General features: G+C 44.3%; 1 protein-coding gene across 5 annotated transcripts in view; it reads left to right on the top strand.

Annotated features, from left to right (window-relative positions):
- The window catches only part of LOC139048864 (uncharacterized), a 99,650-nt gene that overhangs the window by 17,582 nt on the left and 58,066 nt on the right, over window positions 1-24,002 (top strand). For all 5 annotated transcript variants that reach the window (XR_011508006.1, XM_070523747.1, XM_070523748.1 and 2 more), the window contains exons 8-13: window positions 7,278-7,607; window positions 9,130-9,712; window positions 11,095-11,241; window positions 14,542-14,631; window positions 16,293-16,439; window positions 18,911-19,057. Coding sequence is in view for 4 of the 5 variants with exons in the window: in XM_070523747.1 (XP_070379848.1) it covers window positions 11,131-11,241; window positions 14,542-14,631; window positions 16,293-16,439; window positions 18,911-19,057 (495 nt within the window). In the remaining variant the exon portion in view is untranslated. The remainder of the gene's footprint in view (window positions 1-7,277; window positions 7,608-9,129; window positions 9,713-11,094; window positions 11,242-14,541; window positions 14,632-16,292; window positions 16,440-18,910; window positions 19,058-24,002) is intronic.

The following is a 24,002-nucleotide window of genomic DNA, read 5'->3' on the forward strand; positions in this document are numbered from 1 at the left end:
TTATGGCATTTGCGTTTTTATAATGAAAATACTGAGAAAACATGTGAGTACAAATTTGAACAGGGTCCGAAGAGCGGGGGCCAGATGTGCTTTAAGGACAATTGGATTTAATATTCCAACATAACCACTAACACAAAAAAACAAAAAACCGAAGTGTACTTAGACATGAATAAGTATAGCTTTTCGTTCCTAAGAACGGCTGCCACTCGCTGACCGACTCTGCTAACATGCTCAGCATAACGATTTTCTTTGTTTCACCTGCTTTTACGAACACTCATAGATCGGCTCATGAAATCAGTTTGTAAGAGCGTTTGTGGCGACTCTTCCTACGATATGCGCTATAGATATCTTTCAATATTTTTACATACGGCTCGTCTACATCCTGATTCCGTAATGCCTCCATGACTGCTGAGGTTTCGACAGAATCAAACGCTTTATCGTAAATAATGAAAGCTATATATAAGGGCTGGTTATATTCCGCACATTTCTCTATCACCTGATTGATAGTGTGAATATGGTCTATTGTTGAGTAGCCTTTACGGAATCTTGCCTGGTCCTTTGCTTGACAGAAGTCTAAGGTGTTCCTGATTCTATTCGCCATTACCTTAGTAAATAGTTTGTACGCAACTGACAGTAAGCCGATCGGTCTATAATTTTTCAAGTTTTAGGCGTCCCCTTTCTTATGGATTAGGATTATGTTAGCGTTCTTCCAAGATTCCGGTACGGTCGAGGTCATGAGGCATTGCGTATACAGGGTGGCCAGTTTCTATAGAACAATCTGTCCACCATCCTTCAACAAATCTGCTGTTACTTGATTCTCCCCAGCTGCCTTCCCCCTTTGCATGGCTGCCAAGGCTTTCTTTACTTCTTCCGGCGTTACCTGTGGGATCTCGAATTCCTCCATGCTATTCTCTCTTCCATAATCGTCGTGGGTGCCACTGGTACTGTATAAATCTCTATAGAACTCCTCAGCCACTTGAACTATCTCATCCATATTAGTAATGATATTCCCTGCTTTGTATCTTAACGCATACATCTGATTCTTGCCAATTCCTAGTTTCTTCTTCACTGCTTTTAGGCTTCCTTCGTTCCTGAGAGCATGCTCAATTCTATCCATATTATACTTCCTTATGTCAGCTGTCTTACGCTTGTTGATTAACTTCGAAAGTTCTGCCAGTTCTATTCTAGCTGTAGGGTTAGAGGCTTTCATACATTGGCGTTTCTTGATCAGATATTTCGTCTCCTGTGATAGTTTACTGGTCTTCTAACGGAGTTACCACTGACTTCTATTGCGCACTCCTTAATGATGCCCATAAGATTGTCGTTCATTGCTTCAACACTAAGGTCCTCTTCCTGAGTCAAAGCCGAATACATGTTCTGTAGCTTTATCCGGGATTCCTCTATTTTCCCTCTTACCGCTAGCTCATTGATCACCTTCTTATGTACCAGTTTCTTCCGTTCCTTCCTCAGGTCTAGGCTAATTCGAGTTCTTACCATCCTGTGGTCACTGCAGCGCACCTTGCTGACCACGTCCACATCTTGTATGATGCCAGGGCTAGCGCAGAATATGAAGTCTATTTCATTTCTAGTCTCGCCGTTCGGGCTCCTCCACGTCCATTTTCGGCTATCCCGCTTCCAGAAGAAGGTATTCATTATCCGCATATTATTCTGTTCCGCAAACTCTATTATTAACTCTCCCCTGCTATTCGTAGTGCCTATGCCATATTCCCCTACTGCCTTGTCTCCAGCCTGCTTCTTGCCTACCTTGGCATTGAAGTCGCCCATCAGTATAGTGTATCTTGTTTTCACTCTACCCATCGCCGATTCCACGTCTTCATAGAAGCTTTCGACATCCTGGTCCTCATGACTGGATGTAGGGGCGTAGACCTGTACAACCTTCATTTTGTACTTAATAAGTTTCACAACAAGACCTGCCACCCTCTCGTTAATGCTATAGAATTCCTGTATGTTACCAGCTAATATTCTTACTAATCAGGAATCCGACTCCTAGTCCTTGTCTCTCCGCTAAGCCCTGGTATCACAGGACGTGCCCGCTTTTTAGCACTGTATATGCTTCTTTTGGCCTCCTAACTTCACTGAGACCAATTATATCTCATTTACTGCCCTCTAATTCCTCCAATAGCACTTGTAGACTCGCCTCTCTAGGTAACGTTCTAGCGTTAAACGTTGCCAAGTTCATATTCCAATGGCGGCCGGACAGGCCGCCATTGAAGGGAAGCGTAGCAGGGGGTGGCAGAAAGTTGGGGGGGGGGCGGATGAGATCAAGAAGTTTGCAAGGACGGCATGGCAACAATTAGTACATGATCGGGGTTATTGGAAAAGTATGGGAGATGCCTTTGCCCTGCAGTGGGCGTAACCAGGCTGACGATGTTGAAGACCGTGCCTAGGAAATCAGTACAACCAGTCGCTGTGCAGCAGAGCGACCACAGTCACTCTGGTCACTGTGCTAACTAATGATACAAAATAAAGATAACCACGAAGTCACGTGTATATGTATTTATTTAATCAATATAGCAATAACCATGTAAATCATTATACTTGTCTAATATAGTCATCCCAAAGCAGCTTCGCTGGTTGTCATTCGTCACAGAGTGGAAAGGTAGAAATATTTGTCGCTGCACTAGATAATGCGGCAAAATGAGCTGTTTGATTGCGGTGGGCTCAAAGTGAAGTTAGGCCTGAATATTAATTGGGCTTGTCTCGCGGGCTTTAGTAGTACTATGTCGTTAACGTTTCAGTAGGTTCACAAATTGCATGCTCTATGCATGCGCACAGCTGAAGTTCTCTGTCCAGTGTCAATATGTGGACAAATGCGGCGAGTGTTGAGTGCCGGGCAACCGGTAGATTACGGGATGTCAATCTAGGTGACCAGTAGGCAGCGCTAGAAGCTGTTAGAAGCTAACGAGTATGGTGGGAGTCTGACCCGAGAATGAAAAGAAAAAGGGAAGGTAATATCGGTATATATCCCCAGACAGGCAAGAGGAACAGAAATGAAGGTAGAAAATAGCACATATGACCTCACAGCGAAAGCGCGCATACTAAGGGAATCAGGGGAGCAACATTTGAAAAAGCGCTCGAGTGGTTCCCTCAGGTGACGACCGTCCAGAGGCTATGGCGTCCGCCGCGCTACACGAGTGAATCAAATTCCGCGCCGTCCCGCACGCCGAGTAAGTTGATTCCTTAAATAGTTCCCTTCTATGTGTATGGTAATGCGGGCACGCTAACAGAATGTCAACAGGGGGGAGGAGGCTATTGTGTAAGTGTCCACCTAGTGGACATGTCCATTTCATCTACTCCAGAATTGCTGATTGGGCAGGAACGCTTGTCTCCTGACGTGTAGCCCCGCCCAGCCAATTAGCATTCCAGCAGCAGATATGGACATGTGCACTAGGGGGACGCTTAAAGAATAACTCCGCCCCCTTTTCTGACGGAGACCGATCTGTTTATGCACCCCAGATTGACTTGAGTGAACGCCTCATCGACATTGAGTCGCTTCAATAGACACGTTTCAGCGGTTTACTACACGTAGGGTCGGCGTAGCCCTGCAGTATCATCGGTGGCAAGAGCATGATCCGAGGGGACAGTGCGATCGATATGCTTGGCACGGATAGGGTGCCTCAGTCTGGTTATGAATGGCTGGTTTCTGGCTGCTAGTTAGTCCTTGTTACGGACTTTGTGGGCAGTTACAGCGCCAGTGGTTTCACTTTTCATTCTTGACCAGTGTTGCGCCCTTCTCACTTGTTTTTCAATGAACAGCCAATCAGTTGATGAAAATCTTACTTGATTGGTTACAACGAACTGTCTTGTCTGTCTCACTAGTTTTTCTACCAGTACTTCTTTGAGAATAAAGCAAACGCCACGCAAAACGAGATTTTGAGAATCTCCGGCGCTCTATCACTCAATTTCAAAATTATTTTCAATGTTCATTCCAAAAGCTGACGCTTGCCCCAGCCTTGCCCATTTTTCATTCACAAAACCAGCAGGAATCACATAATTTCATATTTGTGGCATGGAATGAAAGAAAACAGTATTCTTTATGCGAATGGCCTATAGCTATGAATAACTTTTACGACGTAATATTTTTTGATGCAGATGTGTAGTGCAGGAGAAGAAAGGGGGCACATATACTCGGATGAATGTGGCAGGCATACTTGAATAAATTACTCTGCTTGAGATATTGCTCTAGCAATGTCGGCGCCTATGAATGGCTGACGTGAAATACAGGAGCCCGTCACTTGCCCTTACTGATAGAGAAACCTAATTTTTATTGCCCTTCTCTCTGAAGAAATACTGCGCAGTGTGGCGTTTTCGCATAACTGTTGTCACTGTTGTGAGTTTCGCAACTGTTGTGAGTTTCGCATAACTGTTGTCACTAACAACTTATTACTATATTTATAGCAATGCCAAAATTATAAAACCTTTGAGTATAACAATGTTGTCCTAGTTTTTTTTCTTAATCCACAGTGTGTGCGTGGCAAAATTAGGCCAGCGTTTAAGTGAACACCAAAGGGAATTTAGTTATTTCACTAAAACATCACAGGGCGTATAATTGTCTTTCATTCAGCTCCAATGAAGCATTATAATTTATCGAGAACAAATACATCTATAGCATGATAAGCAACCCTTTATACCATTGTTTTGCCTTACTTTTACTTCCTTACTTCCTTCCGTAATTCCTTCCTTTTACTTCCTTGCTTTTCTTACAGCTCATTACCTACTACCAGTGCATTACACGGTGCAAAGCGCACACCTTCATTTTCAGTCATCAATACTTCAAAAGCGATGAATCGGAATCGTCACAGAAAGGAGTTAGTTTAAGTAGAGCTGTTATTCTTTCGCAATCAAATTCAAATTGTGGCGCTTTAGTGTACCTAAACTACGCATTCCTTTATGATATACCTGTGGAGGGCTGACTAGAAATTTTTAACGGTGAAGTTCAGTAACGCGTAACCGACTCATGGCACTAGTTTTTAGTGCTGCCCATAGAGGCGTGCGACACTTCGGCAAGGCACTCGAACCCGCGAACTTGTTTTTAGCCGAGCAGTGCTACTGTCACAAAGCCATCGCATTTGGATATTGGTATACACGGCCTATAGAAACATCTGCAACAATATTCACCCTGTATCCAAATATATTTCCCTACCACAATTTATTCCGAAAAATGGTTGCAATGAAATAGTTCTGCGAGGTTGTCTTTTAGATTCCCCGGGAGATTGCCGAGAATTATCAGTGAAATTAAATCCCAAATTATCATTCCATGACTTGAAGAGAAACGGACGGAATATTATGCAGGGTTTAGCCGAAAGCATTTTTTCGTCACTTCGGTCCAAATCAACTCCATAGAACAAGGCATTTCATCGCATAATAATTGCTAAAGGACTTCTGTCGGCAACGCTTTAGCTGGAAAAATGCGCTGATGTACGAGAGACAGACAGAGGGAGGGAGAGAGGGGGAGAGAGAGAGAAAAAGAAGACAGGAAATGCAGGAAGGTTAAACAGACGCACATCCGGTTTGCTAACCTGCTAACCTGTTTTTTACCCTTGGAGATGCGATGGGCTAGGCACATAAATTATTTGACGAATAAAGTGACGCCGGTGCTCGGTTTTTCGAGGCGGAATTTCAGTCCCCTACCCAAAGGTCTTAAACAACAATTGTATTTCACATATGTATGATCAACGCTCGAATGCGCATGTGTATGTTGGGACCCTTACACCTCGGAATTGACAAACTTGAAAAAGTACAAAACAAGGCTGCCAGATTTGTCCTAGGAAACTATGGCAGAAAATTCAGCATGACAGAAGCTAAACGTACTCTTCAATGACCGGACCTGAAGACTCGCAGGGGAAACCTGCGTTTGAAATTTTTAAAGCATATATCATTCCCATAGCAGCATTAGTCGAGAGAAATACATCACACCGCCTTCATATGTATCTCTAAGAAAGGATCACCCTTCGAAAGTCAAGGGAAATGCTTTTAGAGGCGACGTCTTGCGGTATTGTTTTTTTTGTCCAGACAGCACGCGCCCAGAATCTTCTTCCACCTGATGTTGTGTTAATTACATCAGTTCATGCTTTTACCATGCTTTGAGCGTGTAAATACCCTTCTACAAACTATTGTATTTCGAATGAAATCACCCCTGCTTTAATGCCTTATTGGCGATGCAGGTACTGAAGAGATAAATAAGTACGATCACTGTCCGTAAGGGGTATTGAAGGGTGAAGGTGAGGGCATACACTAAAAGAATGCGGCTAGCAGTTCGACTGTCTATGTTCTATGCATACTCTACACATCATATTTTCGCTCGATGGGTGTGCTTTCTTCAGCTGCTGAATATAATTCCTATGAGGGTCGTGGAGCCTCCCTAATACGGCATACTTGTCTTTACAGCTAGGATATATCTATGCTAACAGGATGAATTAGCCCATCTGCTGTGCTCTGAAACTAACTTCAAGCTGGCTAATTCACATCGAATGTTGTGGTCCTGGGGCAGACAGTAGCAAATAGAGCCCTGAATTGGCAGATATAGCTTATACGTCTTCAGAATGCTGCACAACTCGTTAAAATACAACATAAGCGGTGACACGTGCATAGCTGCTACTAATGAAAGGTTTTACTGCACGTCCGGTCTGAATTTGTTACCTGGAAAAGACCGTCACGCAAGGAAATGCTGACCTGAAACGAAGGTGTAACTCAAAGTAACCAGATACCAATATTATTCATGGACAAATCAGCGGAATGAAAGCTTGTTCACGAAGAATTACCCTTTCGAAAGACCAGAATAGATGTCGTAACAAAGGGAGTTTACTCTCTGTTTCCATGCTACACATGTGCTTGGCGAAAATTTGGTTATGAAAGATGCGTACAGACTGATACAAATTTACAGGCAAGACAAAATTTTTGCCATTTGGGCTATTTTCTCGCATTTTCTAAGCGTTTGTGTCGGGCGGACGGCCAGCCTAAGGGACACGTTGCGGCAATCGAGGGTTGCCTGTTGCTTCGCAAGACACCACGTGATAGCTCAACTAAACTGGTCAACAACGGTCGAACATACGATGCTTCCGGAGCCGAGTTTGTTGGCAAGTGATGTCTTCGTCAGCTCATGAAAACAAATTGTCCTGCCAAGTAGTAGTCTCAAGAGTAATCTCTTATTCGAGTACTTGTTACAACTTCAAGTAGTTAACTTCTTGTGAGACACTGTGTTGTATGAAAATATATTCCGGGCGTCACGTGCACTCTTTCCGTGTATTTCGTTCCAGGGCACTGGCCACATTTCAGCCGCTTTGCATGAAGAAGGCATGGAAAGTGAACAGGGATGGAAAAAGATGACACTGAAAGAGAAGACGGCACAGAAATGGAAGACTGCACCGAAAGTGAAGAACGCACAGAAAGTGAAGAGGGCACAGAAAGTGAAGAGGGCACAGAAAGTGAAGATTGCACAGAAAGTGAAGATTGCACAGAAAGTGAAGATTGCACAGAAAGTGAAGACTGCACGGAAAGTGAAGACGGCACGGAAAGTGAAGACGGCGCAGAAAGTGAAGACTGCACAGAAAGTGAAGACTGCACAGAAAGTGACGACAGCTCAGAAAGTAAGTTTCGTTTGTACATATAGGCAACCTTGTTATCAGATTTCCGGTAATATTTTTCACAAGCATTGTGCGCACACGTTTGACATGTTTTCGGAGTTTAGACGATCGTTTCATGTTCGGAACGCGAGGGTGGCGGCCCCTGTGCATAGCTTAAGGGGAGATGAGGGTCACGAAAACTTTTTTGTAGCTTTCAACATGTGTTGCCTAAATTTTGTGTGCAGATATATTGTAGAATGTTGATTTCAAATATATATCTATATTTCTATGATATCACTTGGAAGAAAAGATATCACAGAATACAGTAGTCCTAATTAAGTCACTTCTCCTGGGCTTTTGTAGTAATTTATCATTAAAATAAAGTGTTTTAAGAATATGCAGACATTTCCACAGGCCCACTGCACATCCTAAAGCTAAGCAAATTTCATTTCATTTCATTTATTTTCACCTTAAAGGCCCGGAGGCATTACATAAGGGAGGGCTTTAATCCTTGTAACAATGTTAGAAGAAATGTACAGAACAGTAAGGAAACAACAATAAACAAATACAAGCCAGGAACAATTGTGAAAAAAAAAAGGAACATCGTGTTAGAGTAAGGGTCGGTGGGATCAGTAATTAAGCAGTGTGGTTATTTAACATTTCGCGGAACGTTTTACGGTCAGTACATGACACGATATCTTCTGGGAGATGGTTCCAATGGGTTATAGCGTCGGGAAGGAATGAAGTGTTCATGGCAGACGATCGGGTATTAATGTTTGCTATGGGACGACTGTGGCTTAAGCGAGAGGATGTACGTAATGGTGGATTTAACAGGGAATGCCTGGAGTGTGGATGATAATAAAAGGTGTGAAGCAAGCAATAATACAATACAATAAAGTAATTGTAATACAATACAATAAAGTAAAGTAAAGTAATACAGTAAAGTAATACAATACAATAAAGTAATTGTAATTTTAATTGGCAGTAATCAGCCTACATTTCTTCTAATTATTCTAAATTCTTCTAAATTCACGCCAGCACCGGCGATTATACACCAGAACGTGGCTACGAGTTCTTTATAACAAGCCGCGCTGCTAACCCAGGGATCAGATTTTGGCCATTGACGATGGTGTTTGGCAAGCGTCACTCATCTCAGTGTGTTCTTTTGCGGCGCACACGTTAATATCCTCACATCACGCGCCTGGCAGGGGCTTAATATTAATTGCCAAGACAACGCGACAATGCTCTCTGCGATACCTTATTCCTGTGTGCTTGGTCGGCATCACCGACACCACCATCCGGCGGCGTGTTCCATCGGCTTAGCCATGAAAGCTGTTCTGCAAGCTTTTTTTTCCTGGCTGATTTTGATAACCGACCTGGTCGTCACATGTTTCCGCCACCACCACATTAAAAACTTGGTGGAGCTAACTAATTAACTTCCCTATAGAAGCACCGGCATTTAGTGGGCGGAAAGGAAATTTCATTATGTAGAGCTGTCGCACCTTTTTTTTTCTTTTGGCAATGACGTATGCCCTGCACGACGCAGGCAGTCTACGACGTGGAGACGGTGCCTATTCCATGTCGCGCCACCAGCAGGAAGATTATGGAAGTACTTCTTGGAAACTTGTGTGTGGCACCGCCACTGAGCACCACATCAAAGATCACCAGACGTGCGCTCCCCAACTAATGCGCAAGAAGGCAGGATGCTTCGTGCCTTCATCACATCACAACCCTGATGCTCTTCATGGCGATGAGGACATCGGAGCTTTTGAACCAGACGAAAATCTGAGCTCCGAGCTCAGTAAAGTGTTCACACCGACAGCTTTGCTAAGCATATTTGAGTGGTTTGGAAAATGTTCGGATGATGGACTCTCCTTCAAGCTTTTCGGGAAAGACATTACGAGGAACTTCAGCGTGACTTTCCTAAATAAGAAGAGTCCTTGGCTCGGCCTCATCGACGATTGTATCGGCGCACCCAGGTTCAGCGGCCTGCAAAAGCTCGGTGAGGAATCCGCACCGAACCTCGACGACGAGGTCAAACCGAAGCTGGGAGCGTTTGCCCTGCCAATTCTAAAGGGGGGATTGTTCAAGGAGCTGGCGGACAAGGCGAGTGGCTCGAAGGAAACGAGGTGACGTATAGTTTTTTAGCTGCCGTTTTCTCTTGCTTCCATTTCTAGGCCTAAAAGTATTACATAAGGTGCGGGTGAGGGCCTAACTTGGTGTGGTAATAATACGTATCGAGGGCTCAGTACCACAAAACAGGAAAAAAAAAAACAATTGCAAGAAGTGCAGAATTGTCGAAAAAGCGAATCGGAAGCAAGATAAATATTCAAAATGCGTCTTCATTGGGAATGCTATAATGCGGTAAAAAGTGTTGAATGCGTTTGTTTGGGCCCGAGTGAAATGGCAAAATAATGCAATAAAAAAGAAAATGTGGCGGCCCGTGCGGCGCATTCATGTCTACCTACAATACACCGTGTTCATGTGAGGAATTTGCTTCCAGTAAGTTTATTCCGTATAGTAATTCCTAAAGCAGGCGTACTCGGCGTCAGCAAAGCGTCTGAAAAAAAGTCAATTATTTGAAAGCATTAGGTTGCTTGTAATCCTCTTGTGTGCATAGTTTTTAAGTGCTTCTGCACGGAGTGTAGAGCTAACTCATTGCTAATAAAGGTCGTACGAAGGCCACGGAAGGTTGTGTGCTCATGCATGAAACGCACCCTATTGAGCTGATAATGCAGATGACGTCAAAGTCAGAGTACTGCTTTTCAGAATTGGGATCATCAAAGGTGCCGAGGACCTCGAGAAGGCATGCCAAGTTGGCGCAAAAAGCCTTTCCATGTGTGTTCTCAAGTACCACCGATTTGTTCAGAAAAGGAACAGCAGCGTCCACAATCATTCCGCATATATATGTGCGGAATGACTGCGGACGCTGCTGTTCCTCTTCTGCACAAATCGGCAGTACGGTTCCCCGTACACCTAAACCTGGCTGGAATTTGCGTAATAGGGTTTAGCTGTATGGGCAACAGGAGCCACCCCTATAACTTCTGTTGCAAATGCAAATCTGCAGACACAGTGACACAGGTTCTATAGGTCAATTTGCCAAAAACTTATGTCCAGCCTCAATGAGGCTGGATATATATATATATATATATATATATATATATATATATATATATATATATATATATATAATCTCAAATTCCAGCTAGGTTTAGCTGTGTGCGCTACACGTGCAGTTCTCCGAATGCAAAAGGGATAGTTTCTATAGGCTATATATATATATCATACGCAATAATACTATAGGCTGACATATATATCATACGCAAATGCCAGCAAGGTTTAGCTGTATGGGCAACAGGAGCAACCCATGTACTTCTGCTCCAAATGCAAAGCTGTGGCAGTGGCACATTTTCTATAGGCCACTTTACCAAAAACATATATCCAGCCTCTCTGAGGACGTCCAAAGTTGGCGAGTTTCATTTCATAAGCCCAAATGTTACCTCTAGTGCAGGAGTTCATTAAGGAGAACACAAAATCGTGGGTGAAAATGCGGCAGGATACGGAGGACTCCCTTCAGAGAATCCGTGACGTGGGCCTCAGGGCGAAAAGTGGCATCCAATACGATGTCCCATGTTCCTTCGACCTCGTCAAAATCCAGGCAAGTCATTCTTGCTTCCGCACAGAGGTCTTTTCTGAAGGTGCTGCAAGAGACATGGTCATTGAATACGTCAAAACCATATTACCGGCAAATTAACAAAATAAACATTTTCACATTTTATAACAGATGCAACTCATATTTATTGAGAGTAATCAGTACCAGATTTTAGGGGTATTCTTTTTAAGCTCATTAGTTACATAAAGTATTCATTATTTACATAAAGCTGAGAATTGCTAGGCACAATTAGCACTACTGAACGAGCTTAGGTAAGACAACTGACAATTTTGATTGAAAGAGGCAAAAAAATGAGTATTTATGCACAGGAGCCCCTTGCAAAATTTCATACTGGAAATGCAAAAGGAAAAGGTTATGAGGAGCTTGCCGAAATAGACATCGCCGTCTGTTCAGTGTTCAATATAAAGTCGAAGGGCAATAGAATTTGTGCCGCTCGCCGTGCGCTGTATGTGCGAATGTGAGCCCGCGTGTCGCAGTTGAATCTCGCGCACGCAAGAGAGGAAAACGGGCAGGAAGCGTGCCGTCTTCCGTCGCGCGTTAGGCTCCAGGGAATGGTAGGGGGAGGCTGTGGCTGCTCCGGGCCGCTGTTCTTGAAAGCCGTCTGCGATGGGCACATAGTCGTTCATCATTGTTCATCATCCAGAAGACACATCGTCCCCCACGACCATTCTGATCGTGAGGTGATGTCCCATATATATATATATATATATATATATATATATATATATATATATATATATATATTATAACGAAGAACGGCATATTACAAACTATAAAAAGTGCCGGTTAGTCAGGCATGGGTCGAGATGGTTGAAGGGTTCGGCTTGGATGTTCTGACATTGATGAAGTGGTACCCGGCAAAATCCATCTATTGACAAGATGTGTACTGCCAGGGCACGCAAGGTTTTATAGAGCGAGTTCCGTCCTGCAGTCAAAACCCTGCGAGCACTCAGAACTATCGCCGTGCGTAAAGCACTGGTCGATGTGACTGACTGACCGCCACTTCTTCATTTTATATAATGTGCTGGAGATATACATATATGCAATCAACGCCGCCGCGATCGCGAAACTGTTGACGTAGGTGGGCTCAAACGCTTCTACTATCCCTCTGTTAGCATGTTTTGAGATCACGAGATTGGCGTCTTTTTATTCGGGGGACAAATGTAATGAAGAAAAACCACCGGTTAGCCTGGCGCACATCTCCAGCGTATTATAGACAACGAAGTGGTGGTCAATCAGGCGCATCAACAGCGTTTAACGCGCAGGGCCGGCTCTGACTGCTCGCAGAGTTCTCTCCGTCTCACCGAGTTCGACCTCTCGCCGCTTTCGTAACTTGTCAATAAATACCTTGACACTATATATACGTTTCCATTTAAGAGAATTATCCATTTTATCTAGCGGAATTGTGGCTCCTTTAATGGCGGAGATGCATTTGCATTGTGTTCTTAAGCTTATTCGAGATCAGCAAGTTAGGTGCTGGCTTTACTTAGATTGTTACCGCCGCTTACACAAAGTAAGGACACATGGACGCGACCCTGCGTTCGCGATGCTGTGCTGTTGTCGCCCTATCCAACTTCCTCTTGAGCAACCAGCTCCAAGCTTATCCGCGAAGTGATTCCTGCCTTGCGCGGGCCATAGAGAAAGTCTTACATCTTTTATCAATATAGCGGCTTAGAGAGAGCCAATCCGATTATCATTCGGCGTCTGATAATGCTGTGGCTGTCACCATTGTGCCCGCCGAGTTCTTTTCCTTGCATGCAAATGCAGGCCCAAAATTGTTTTTTCCCTATTCGGAAATGTATGTCTTATTCGTGTCGCCCGCACAACGCAGTGAAAGTATGCATACTGTCTCTGTACAATGCCCGAAGATCAGAGAACGTGTATGTGCCGAACAATCCAAATTTAGAATTTGATTCTGCTGTACCTACCACTTTGTATCTTTGCAGCTTCAACAAATATTTAGGCAGGGGTATAATGGAGACTCTTAAATGGGACATATATATATATATATATATTTACCGAAGGCATTGTCCTAGTGTACTCGTTTTAGTCTGGTGCTCCCAAAAAGAAGTGATCTTCAAGTAAGTGCTGGGTCATCGTTGCAAACTGAATATTTACGTGACCCGGTTCTGCTGCGGAATGGCTACAGCTTTGGGCGTTCGTGTTTCAATCTCTGAGCGAGTCGAAGCTGGTTACGTCTAAGCCAGCCGAGAGACGGCGCTTTGTTCATCAAAGGGAACTGTCATGCTACAAACGTCGGGTGCTGAGCAGTTATCTGGTGACACCTGGAACAATACTTGGACCATGGCCTTCGATACAAAGAACAGTGTAATCTCCATGGGCTGAAAACTCGCGTTCGTTTTGCATGTTTGCCTGGTGTGAGTTCTTCGGAAGTGTTAAAGGACCCTTTGAATTTTATTTAAATCTTCTTCAAGGACACTTATGTTTGATATATCAGGGATATGGAGTAGCTGGAGGTGTACGACTTCCAACGTCCTTAGTCGGACACTTAATACTCCAACAAGGAACTCCTCCTTAGATTACGCAATTTTGATAAAACGGCAATGGGCGCAGCGGTGGCGTCTTGAGGTGTAGTTGCAATGCACGACGGAATTCTTTTGCATCTATTATCATAACTGTTAAAATAATAAAGAGAACTTTTATAAGCACGTTTTTCTAAAGTTGGTACGCATTCTGTATGGTAGAGATGGAGGCAGTCACATCTCAATGTTGAAAAAAAAAATGATAAAATCTCCGACGTAGGCAATCTTGAAAGCGAGCGTACCGGAAGCACTAGACAGTCTGGCACACTATGACGTCAGACGGAAAGGTCCCGCGCTGTTGTGCGGGACGAGTTTTGAATGATGGCCCGTCGCGTTAGGCACTGACCACAGCGCGCCGCTGAATACGCTCGCCAGCCAAAACTTGTCTGCGTAAGGTGTCTGCCACGACATGCAGCCATTCAAACTTTTTTTCTCACGAGGCATTTCCTTCTGACGACAAGAGCGGATCGGTATTTATACCACTGCCACCATTATTCCTTATGCGAACTTCGGTGTGAAGCACCCTAGACTTCTAATAAGGGAAACAACTAAAAACATTATTTTTCTCGGCCTTCTGATACTAGCTACCAAGTATGTAGAATTCACCTTTAGGATGACTCCCAATGACGCCCCGACCATGGAAAAAGAATCGTCGAAGCATAGAAAACAGTCGCCTATATCACTGCAGGCCAGTAATGTGCCCTCTTGTAATATAAATCGTTTACTTATTTCACATTTTCAGTTGCACACGAAAGTTGGGGACTGCCGGGCGGCGTACACGCTCTACGTCACCACTGTGAGAAGCGTCTGCGATGAAGCTGTCAGACCTTTTGTAAGTACCGTCTATCTAGTACGCGAATTCTTTACTATAACCACGTTAAGAATACAGTGGCGAATGCACCTGAAAGAGTACATGCGCAGGTTGCGTAATATCGCCTAGTCCGATATATAGAATTTATTCTAATGTCTAATCAAGAATCGGCGGCACACTTAATTGAAGACTTTTTCATTGTTAGAAGTGATCCGCAACTTTCGTTTGCCCTGATCGAACACGACTCGGCCATCATAAGGCGTTGATTGCCCATAAGTTTAAAAGCTCCTTCACCGTGACATGGCATCAAACAGCGGGAACAAAGGTAATCTTTGCTCCGCGGAACGTCGGTCACTAAAAGATAGAAATCAATTGCACTAAGCAGCTTCACCTTTGAGGGAAGCGAATTTGACGTCCTCAAGCTTTGAGCAACTGTTGCGTGCCTGAGGGCTAACTGTTGAGGTTTGAATGAACCAACGCGGTATGCATTCTAGTTAGAGCCAAACGAGTTGTCCTTCCATGACAATGCGTTTGTTTTTCGCCGGTGCTGCGCCACAATTTGTTCTATTCAAGCGCAAACTTGGAATGACAGGGGTTGTATTATACGTATGTAGACAATAATGCATTGTATATTGCTAGTAATAGTTTCGGTTAACTGTGGGACTCTGGCCGCACGTTCCGTCCACCCGCGGCGGTCCAGTGTCTGTTGCATTCTGCTGTGACAGAGAATGATGTCACGTTGCCGTGAAGCTCGATAATGTGCTTGCCTTGTCCTATTTCGGCGCTAATACTTCGTTGTCACCATGTGGTCACTCAACTTCATCATTCTCACCACGTGTCAATGAACAGATACCGATGTTGTGAGCGCACTTCTAAGCCCCATTGAAATCGACGATCAGTGAACTTCTTGCTTTCTTGCTATAGCTTCCGGAATCAACCCAATTAGGCAAATGCGCATCATTGGGCTTGGGTGAACGAAAGCAAACAAGCGAAAGGGCTACAACAGCGACGCTGCGTACAGTTGATTATAGTCCACTGACCGCCATCAGAGATAAAAAGTTATCTCTGCGGCAGTTCAGAGAAGAGTTCCAAGCTCCAATCACTTATGGTACATTCGGTCGGTCGCTGACGTACTCTACTATATTTCAACGATGTGGAGGCCACTCCTCATTGGAGCCAGAGAAGGGTGTGACCGAGCCGAATGTGCAGCAGCTCGCCAGAGAAATCTGAGGCTGGAATAGGAAAGGCAACGGCGCGTTGTCTGTTTCAAACAGGCAAGGTATGCTTGCGATGACCATTCATGGGAGCGTGACTCATCACGGCTTGTGACTATCTTGGGTGCGAACTTATGCATGGAGGATACACCTAAATGATTGCTAATAAAGGTCTGATGAGTACCGCGCAAGGTTGTGTGCTCGTGAATGAAACGCACCCTAAGCTGATAATGTAGATTACATCAAAGGCAATATAGTGCTTTTTCAGAATCAGATCAGCAAAGGCGTCAAGGACCCTGTACCTGCAAAGGCAACCCCTGTACCTGTACTTCTGCTCCTAATGCAAATGTGCAAACACAGTGACACAGTTTGTATAGGCGAATTTACCAGAAACATAAATAGTCTCTTTGAGGCCGTCCAATGTTAACGAGTTTTATTGCAGAAGCCCAAATTTTGCCTCTATTACAGGAATTTATTAAGGAGAACTTAAAAGCTTGGACAAAAATGCGGCAGGATATGGAGGACTTCATAAAGAGAATCCGTGACGTGGGCTTCAGGGCGAAAAGTGACATCACATACGACGTCGTAGATTTCTTCGAACACGTCAAAATCCAGGTGAGTCGTTGTTACTTCCTTCTGCACAGAGCTCGTTCCCTGCAGAAGCTGCAGGACACATTGTCTTTGAACACGTAAAATATTACCAAAATAAAGATTTTCACATATTCTAACAGATGCAACTCACATTTATTGAGAGTAATCGGTACCAGATTTTAGAGGTACGTATCTTAAAGCCTATTACGTACACAAAATATTCATCATTTACATAACTCTGAGAATTCTTATACACAATTAGCAGTATTGAGCGAGCCATATGTAAAGGCCAACTGTGACAATTTTTACTGGAATAGGCAAAAAAAACTCAAGATAGTACTTATGCAGAGGAGCCCGTTTCAAAATTTTATACTGGAAATACGAAGGAAAATGTTAGGAGCTTGTAGAAATAGACATGGCCGTCGCTTCGGTGTTCCATTGAAAGTCCAAGGGTGATACAATTTGTGCCGCTGGCCGTGCGCTGTATGTGCGAATGTGAGCCCACGATCGCAGTTCAAGCTGGTGCACGCAAGGGAAGAAAACGGGCAGAAAGCGTGCCGTCTTCCGTCGTGCGCTAGGCTCCAGGGAAGGGTAGGGAGAGGGTGCCTGCTCAGGGCCGCTGTTTATTGAAAGCCGTCTGCGATGGGCACATAGTCGTCCATGATCGTCTATTGTCCAGACACATCGTCCACGACCATTCTGACCATGATGTGATATACTGTAACGAAGAACGTCATATTATATACAAATAAGAAGTGCCGGTTATTCAGGCATGGGCCGAGATGGTTGAAAGGTTCGGCTTGGAAGTGCTTGCATTGATGGATGGAAGTGGTACCCCGCCATATCCGCCAATTGTCAAGATGTGTACTGGCAGTGAACGCAAGGTGTGAGAGGCCAAACTCGGCCCGGCAGTCAAAACCCTGCGAGCAGTGAGAACCACCGCCGTGCATGCTGGTAGCTGTGCCACACTGTATGTATGTAATCAGCGCCGCCGCGATCGCGAAACGTTTGACGTAGATTGGCTCAAGCGCTTCTACGGTCCCTCTAGTTAACAACCCGAGAACGCGAGGGTGGCATCTGTTTATTCGGGGGACTGATGTAATGAAAAAGAACCGCCGGTTAGCCTAGCGCATCTCCAGCGTATTATAGACAACGAAGTGCCGGTCAATCGGGCGCATAAACAGCGTTTAACGCGCATGGCTGGTTCCGACTGCTTGCAGGGTTCTCACGGTCACACGGAGTTCGACCTCTCGCTCCTTTCGTGCGTTGTCAATAAATACGTGAACACTATATCTGGCGTTCCCATTTAAGATAATTATCCGCTTTATCTAGCGGAATTGTGGCTCCTTTAGTGGTGGAGATGCATTTACATTGTATTCTTAAGCTTATTTGAGATCAGCAAGTTATGTGCTAGCTTTATTTTGGTCTGTTACCGCAGCTTACGCAAAGTAAGGGCGCATGGACGCGACCCTGCGTTCATGGAGCTATGTTGTTGTCGCCCTACACAACTTGCTCTCGAACAACCAGCTCCAAGCTTATTCGCGAAATGATTTCTGCATGAGGCTTGCGTATAAAAATTTATACATCTTCTATAAATAGCAGCCGAGAGATAGCTGATTCGATTATCATTCGGCGACTAATGCTGTGGTCACCGTTGTCCTCGTCGAGTTAGACCTTTTCCTTACTCGCGCAGGTAGTCCCAATAATGTTTTTTTCTCTATTCGGATATGTACGTCTTATTCGTCTCGCCCCCACAACGCAGTGAAAGTATGCATATTTTCTCTGTACAATGCCCGAAGCTCCGAGAATGTATATGTGCCAAACAAGCCAAATTTAGAATTTGATTCTGCTGTATCTACCGCTTCAGGAATTGTAGTTTTCATTTCTGAACAGGTGTTACGAATGTCTGATCTGAAAATGAGGCAGTCGGCTGCAAGAAATGGCACATTTTTCAATATATTTGCAATAGTCTGCGCAGGTTGAAGTAGTTGCTCCATGTGAGCACGTCTTGTGTTTGCGTGGCCACGCACCCCTCCAAACTAAATGATTGCAGTCGTGTTACGGGTTATTTACGGTCTTAAAGCCACACGCGGACTTTCGATGGACGCGGTAATGAAGGGCTCCAAAGTAATTTCTATCATCTGCGGATGGGGCAGAAAATTCCGCCCGATCAGAACGCTGCTACCGGTATTCAAAACCGTGACTTCCTGCTACGATAAAGCCTTAGCCTATATACCATAGCGACGACTGTAATAGCTGATAGGAGCTGTAATAGCTGATAGGATAATAGGTAATGGACTAATACGTAAATGCCAGCTAGGTGTAGCCGTACTGGCATCCCCTTTGCTCCTGCCCCGGGTGCAAGTCTCCGGCGCCAAACTCATGCAAATACTGTTACTATAGGCCAAGCTACCATAAAGATATCCGGACAGTTCGAGGGCATCCAAAGTTTGCGATTGTGATTTCACTAAGCCAAAATTTTGCCTCTCCCGCAGGAATTCATTAAAACCAACGTAAAAGCATGGGACAAGATGCACATGGATCTGCAGCTCTCCATGAAGAGAGTCCAAGACGTAGGTCTCGGGGCTCGAAATGGGTTCCTTTTTGACATCTCCCAACTATTTGATCACATCAAAGCTCAGGTGAGTCGTCGTTACATGGTTCTGCACAGAACTTCTTCACTTCAGACGCTACGCAAGACATGCTTTTTCAACACGTCAAACATTATGAAAATTAACATTTGCACAATTCATAAAGGGTGCAACTCGTCTTTAGTAACGGTAATGAGTACCAGAGTTTCGTGATATTTATTGTTTTGACAGACATGAGGCTGACAGTGCCTACACTTGATACTACAGTACGTGCCATATTTAAAGGCCAACTGCGAAAATTTTATTCGGGCGAGGCAAAAAAAATAATATAGTATCTACGCAGAAGAACCTCCATGCAAAATGTTACATTCGAAATACGAAGCGAAAGGTGATGATCTTGGAGAAAAAGACGGTTTGTTGCAATAACGATTATATGGACAGTCCAGTGCTACTTCTTCCGTCGACGTCGCTGGGCGGCTCCGTGTAAAGTACAAGGGTGATAAAATTGTCGCCGCGCACCGTACTCTATATGTGCAAGTGAAGGCCTTCGAGGGTGAGCCGGCGATGGTGGCTCAATCTTGCTCACGCAACGGAGCAATCCGTGCCGGAAGCGCGCCGACTTCCGTCGCGTACCAGGCTCCCTGAAGGGGGTAGAGAGGGGGTGGGGGATTCTACTCCGGACGGCCCGGGCGGGTGGGCGCCTTGAAAGCCATCTGCGGCGGGTACACAGACTGTCGTGCGTTGTCTTAGCAGCAAAGTTCGCGTTCATACGAACGGCAGAGCGAATGTGAATTCGCTCACTGCTGCTGCCGTGCTTTTTTTTACTCTACGATTCTGACAGCGTGTTCCCGCGGTCATGGGGTGTGATGTGCTTGCTTGTGCGCATATGACATTGTGCTTGTTAATTCAGTTAGTAGGCCTATTTCTGCAACTCAATACGACCGATAAAACTACTATCTTTACTTGGTATAGCTGTTTGCTAATTTGTTATCCGAATCGATGCTTCGGCTTTAGGGCGGAACTGCGACTTCTTCCATACCATAACTCTAGCATAACCGCTTTCTCTACAGCTCGCTATCCGCGATGAAGTGTTAGGTCTCTGCATCTCAGGAAATGTATGTTTAAATAAATGGAAATTTACGCAGAATATCTTTTAGGAGTTCCCTAAGCGAGCGCAAGCATTGATCCATTTGCTCATCTCAGTGAGCCCGGTGTCATTATGGGTGTTATGAAACTTGTTCCGACCCGTACTAATCACAGCACTGCTGCGACACAAACTACTGCGGATGGCAGCGCAAGGTGAGGTGATTAATCAAGTAAACTACTGAAGGGGACAGCGCCAGTTGCTCTGATGATATCTGAATCATTATACGTCGTTAGGGCTCGTTAGCACGTTACCCATCTGGATGAAACCATCATCAACCATGATCAACTACTGCAGCGGCTGCATATAGCTCGGCCGCGCAGGGCTTATATTGAAATCGATTTGCGATGGCGAGAAAGTGCGCCGAGTACAGATAGGTGCATTTGTTGCCTTTTTCTAAAAAATTGTATAATAGTATGTCCCCTCCCCTCTCTGCCACCCTATGTACTACCCTCTTCCAAAGGGCCTTTAGAAGTATATTTATAAATATATTTTATTTATTTATTTACCTATTTATTTATTCTTTTATTTATTTATTTATAATAAATAAATAAATAAATAAACGTTGTCAATCAACCATTAACATTTTAATTAATAATACCGAAATTTAGCTGCGGTTCGAGAAGATTCCTAATCGTGTAATCATATTTCTGCACACTGTTCGTATAGTAAAAGTAACCATTCAATATTTCTCATGAGCGATTCTATGGTAAAAAGATCACATGGATCCTGGCCTAGATTCTGAATTGTCATGAGCAACGCAGCATGTCTCCACATTACTTGAACGCTAAAAGTATTTATATTGACAGTATCGTGGGGTCTGTCCTGCTGGAATATTGTTGTGTGTGCTTTGTGCCCTTTCTTTGCCGCCTCATAGATGCCTATCAATGATGTCTTAGTAATAGCTGGAATGAAAATGATGCCCGAAAATAATGAAGAAAGCCGGAACTGTACATCCTTGGAGGGCACAATAAAACATGAGCTTGTAGTGAAGAAAAATTATACACTTACAGTGGCTTAGGGTGGATAATTTTGCTGCACAGAAACTCATTCACGTGTATCTTGGCGTTACCGACTTTAAGATCAAGCCTGACAGTGTTGGCTTATTTTTGGTAGTTCGCGACATCAAGACTCATCCGAAAAATTTAATTTCCTTGCATGCAAATTAGCTTAGTATTGACATTCATAGAACAAAATTATTCGGCCTGAATACGGACACCGACTAGACTCGGTTTCAAAAGTGAAGTGCGGGGGGGGGGGGGGGGTCGAAAGATGGCGTCACTTCTCCGGTTGAGCTACTGGAGGTTCGTTTCCAGGAATTTTTGTAAACCAGCTTTATCCCGAACAACTCCCTCAGCTTTGTTATTTTTAATGCGTAGTCAGGAATGTCCCTCATACGAAAAATTCGCAACACTTTAAGCGATGACTCTACCCACTGCTTTTGCCCACACATACGAGTTTTGACCCTTCGTTAGTCGTGTAACTAAGCGTATTAAATGTAGACAATGCTAATATTTTTGCAGACTAGTGGCCACGAATCTTCCTGACCCTATTTGCTGAACCCCTTTTCAATAAACATAATGTTCTCCACTTATAGGATTGCATTTAAAAGAAAGCAGAAATGAATGGCTGATGTGGCGATTCATTGTAGCCTTAGGAGCATTTGGTAGTTTACGCTGCGCGGCATTGCCGTTTCATTCCCTAAGAGCCCCTGCATATGAATTAAATAGAATTTGCATATTAAAAGGAAAATCCGGCTACAGGTATCCGTATTTAATTTAATTGAGAAAGACAAAGAGGGGCAGATCGTCTAGCGGTGGAATGGCGGTGGGTTGAAGACTCTTGCATTCTATTCTATTTGTGGGAAAACCGTGCCAGAAAGAACGGCAGTTTGCAGAAAACGCACGCAAGAATATTATGCCTCCTGCAGTGGTTTTTCATTGTTTCTTAGAAATGTTTGTTCGCCCTTTGCGTGGGAGCAGATGAAGTTCGAAAATGTGCTTGCTGTGTTCTATTTCTGCGTTAATCCTTCGTTGTCGCCACGTGGTTAGTCACCATCATTCTCACCCGGTGTCAATGAACAGATACCGACGTTGTGAGCACACTTCTAAGGACCATTGAAATCGACAATCACTGAATTTCTTGCTTTCTTGCTGTAGCTCACACATTCAATCCATTAGGCAAATGCGCATCGTGGGCCTGGGTGAACGAAAGCAAACAAACGAAAGGGCTACAATCGCAGCGCTGCACACAGCTTATTATAGTCCATCGACCGCCACCAGAGATAAAAGTTTTCTCTGCGGAAATGTAGAGACGAGAGTTGGAAGCTCGAATCACTTACGATACATTCGCCCGGTCCCTAACGTACTCTACTATATTTCAACGATATGGAGGCCGCTCCTTATTGGAGCCAGAGATGGGTGTGACCGAGCCGAATGTGAAGCAGCTCGCCAGAGAAATCTGAGGCTGGAATAGGAAAGACGTCTGCGCGTCTTTTCTTCCAAAACAGGCAAGGGGGGCTAGCGACGGACATTCATGGCACCAAGTGAGCGCCATATGATGGCGGTTGCCACGGAACAACGGGGGCAGCATGAGCCACGTGACTGCAATTCTGCCATTTCTCGGTGACGGAATTTCCAGGTCGAGGGGAAAAGGAGCTCCGAGTGGTCTGAGCAAATGGCTCAGAATGTTATGAAAAGCTCGATTTGGCCCAGTCGAATGTAATTCGCGCTGTCAAAGTGCTCTAGGGTGCTCGAAAACGACCAATTGAATGCACGCTTAGTCGTACGTGCCAACTGTGCCACATGTTTCGTGATCTACGAACTTGAGCCCGTTCTACGACATTGTGAATGTTAGGCGATGTTCTACAAAATATTAGGTTACCGCGAAAAGTCTTAATGTGATGAATTATGGGCCCGAGCGAAATGGCAAAATAATGCATTACAGAAAAAAAAATGTGATGGCCCGTGCTGCGCATTGATGTCTGCCTACAAGACGCCGCGTGCATGTGAGTAATTCGCCTCCAGTAAGTTTGTTCCGTATATTTGCTAAAGCAGATGTATTCAGCGTCAGCAAAGCCTCTGAAAAGAGTCAATTATTTTAAGGGATTACGTTGCTTGTAGTGCTTGCAGTTTTTACTGTTTCTCCACCGAGTGTGGAGCGAAATCATTGCTAATAAAGGTCGTGTGAAGGCCACGGAAGGTTGTGTGTTCATGCATGAAACGCACCATATTGAGCTAATAATGCAAGTTACGTGTAAAGCAGTGCACTGCTTATTCTTGGGTATTTATGTGTACTAGTAGATTGTGGGTTCGGTTCCCACCTGCGGGAAGTTGTTTTTGCATCCACTTTAATTCCATTAATTTATCGTTTCTGCTATCCATTAAGCACAAGTAATTTCCCCTATGTTGTCCTTGGCGTCAGTGTTTGTTGGCTTTGCATATGACTTATCCATATATATATATATATATATATATATATATATATATATATATATATATATATATATAAAACGTGTGTGTGTGTGCGTGGTGTCACCCAAATTCCAGTTTACCAAAAAAATATATCGAGCCTTTCTGAGGCCGTCCAAAGTTAGCGAGTTTGATTTCACAAGCCCAAATTTTGCTTCTACCACAGGAATTTATTAAGGAGAGCGTAGAAGCGTGGGAGAAAATGCGACAGGATATGGAGGCCTCCAGGAAGGGAATCTGTGACGTGGGCCTCAGGGCGAAAAGTGGCATCTTACACGATGTCGCACATTTCTTCGACGGCATCAAAATCCAGGCGAATCTTTATTTGCTTCTGCACAGAGCTTTTGCACAACAGACGCTGCAAGAGATACGGTCTTTGAAC

This window comes from Dermacentor albipictus, chromosome 8 (assembly GCF_038994185.2).
Source record: "Dermacentor albipictus isolate Rhodes 1998 colony chromosome 8, USDA_Dalb.pri_finalv2, whole genome shotgun sequence".
Taxonomy (NCBI): Eukaryota; Metazoa; Arthropoda; class Arachnida; order Ixodida; family Ixodidae; genus Dermacentor; species Dermacentor albipictus.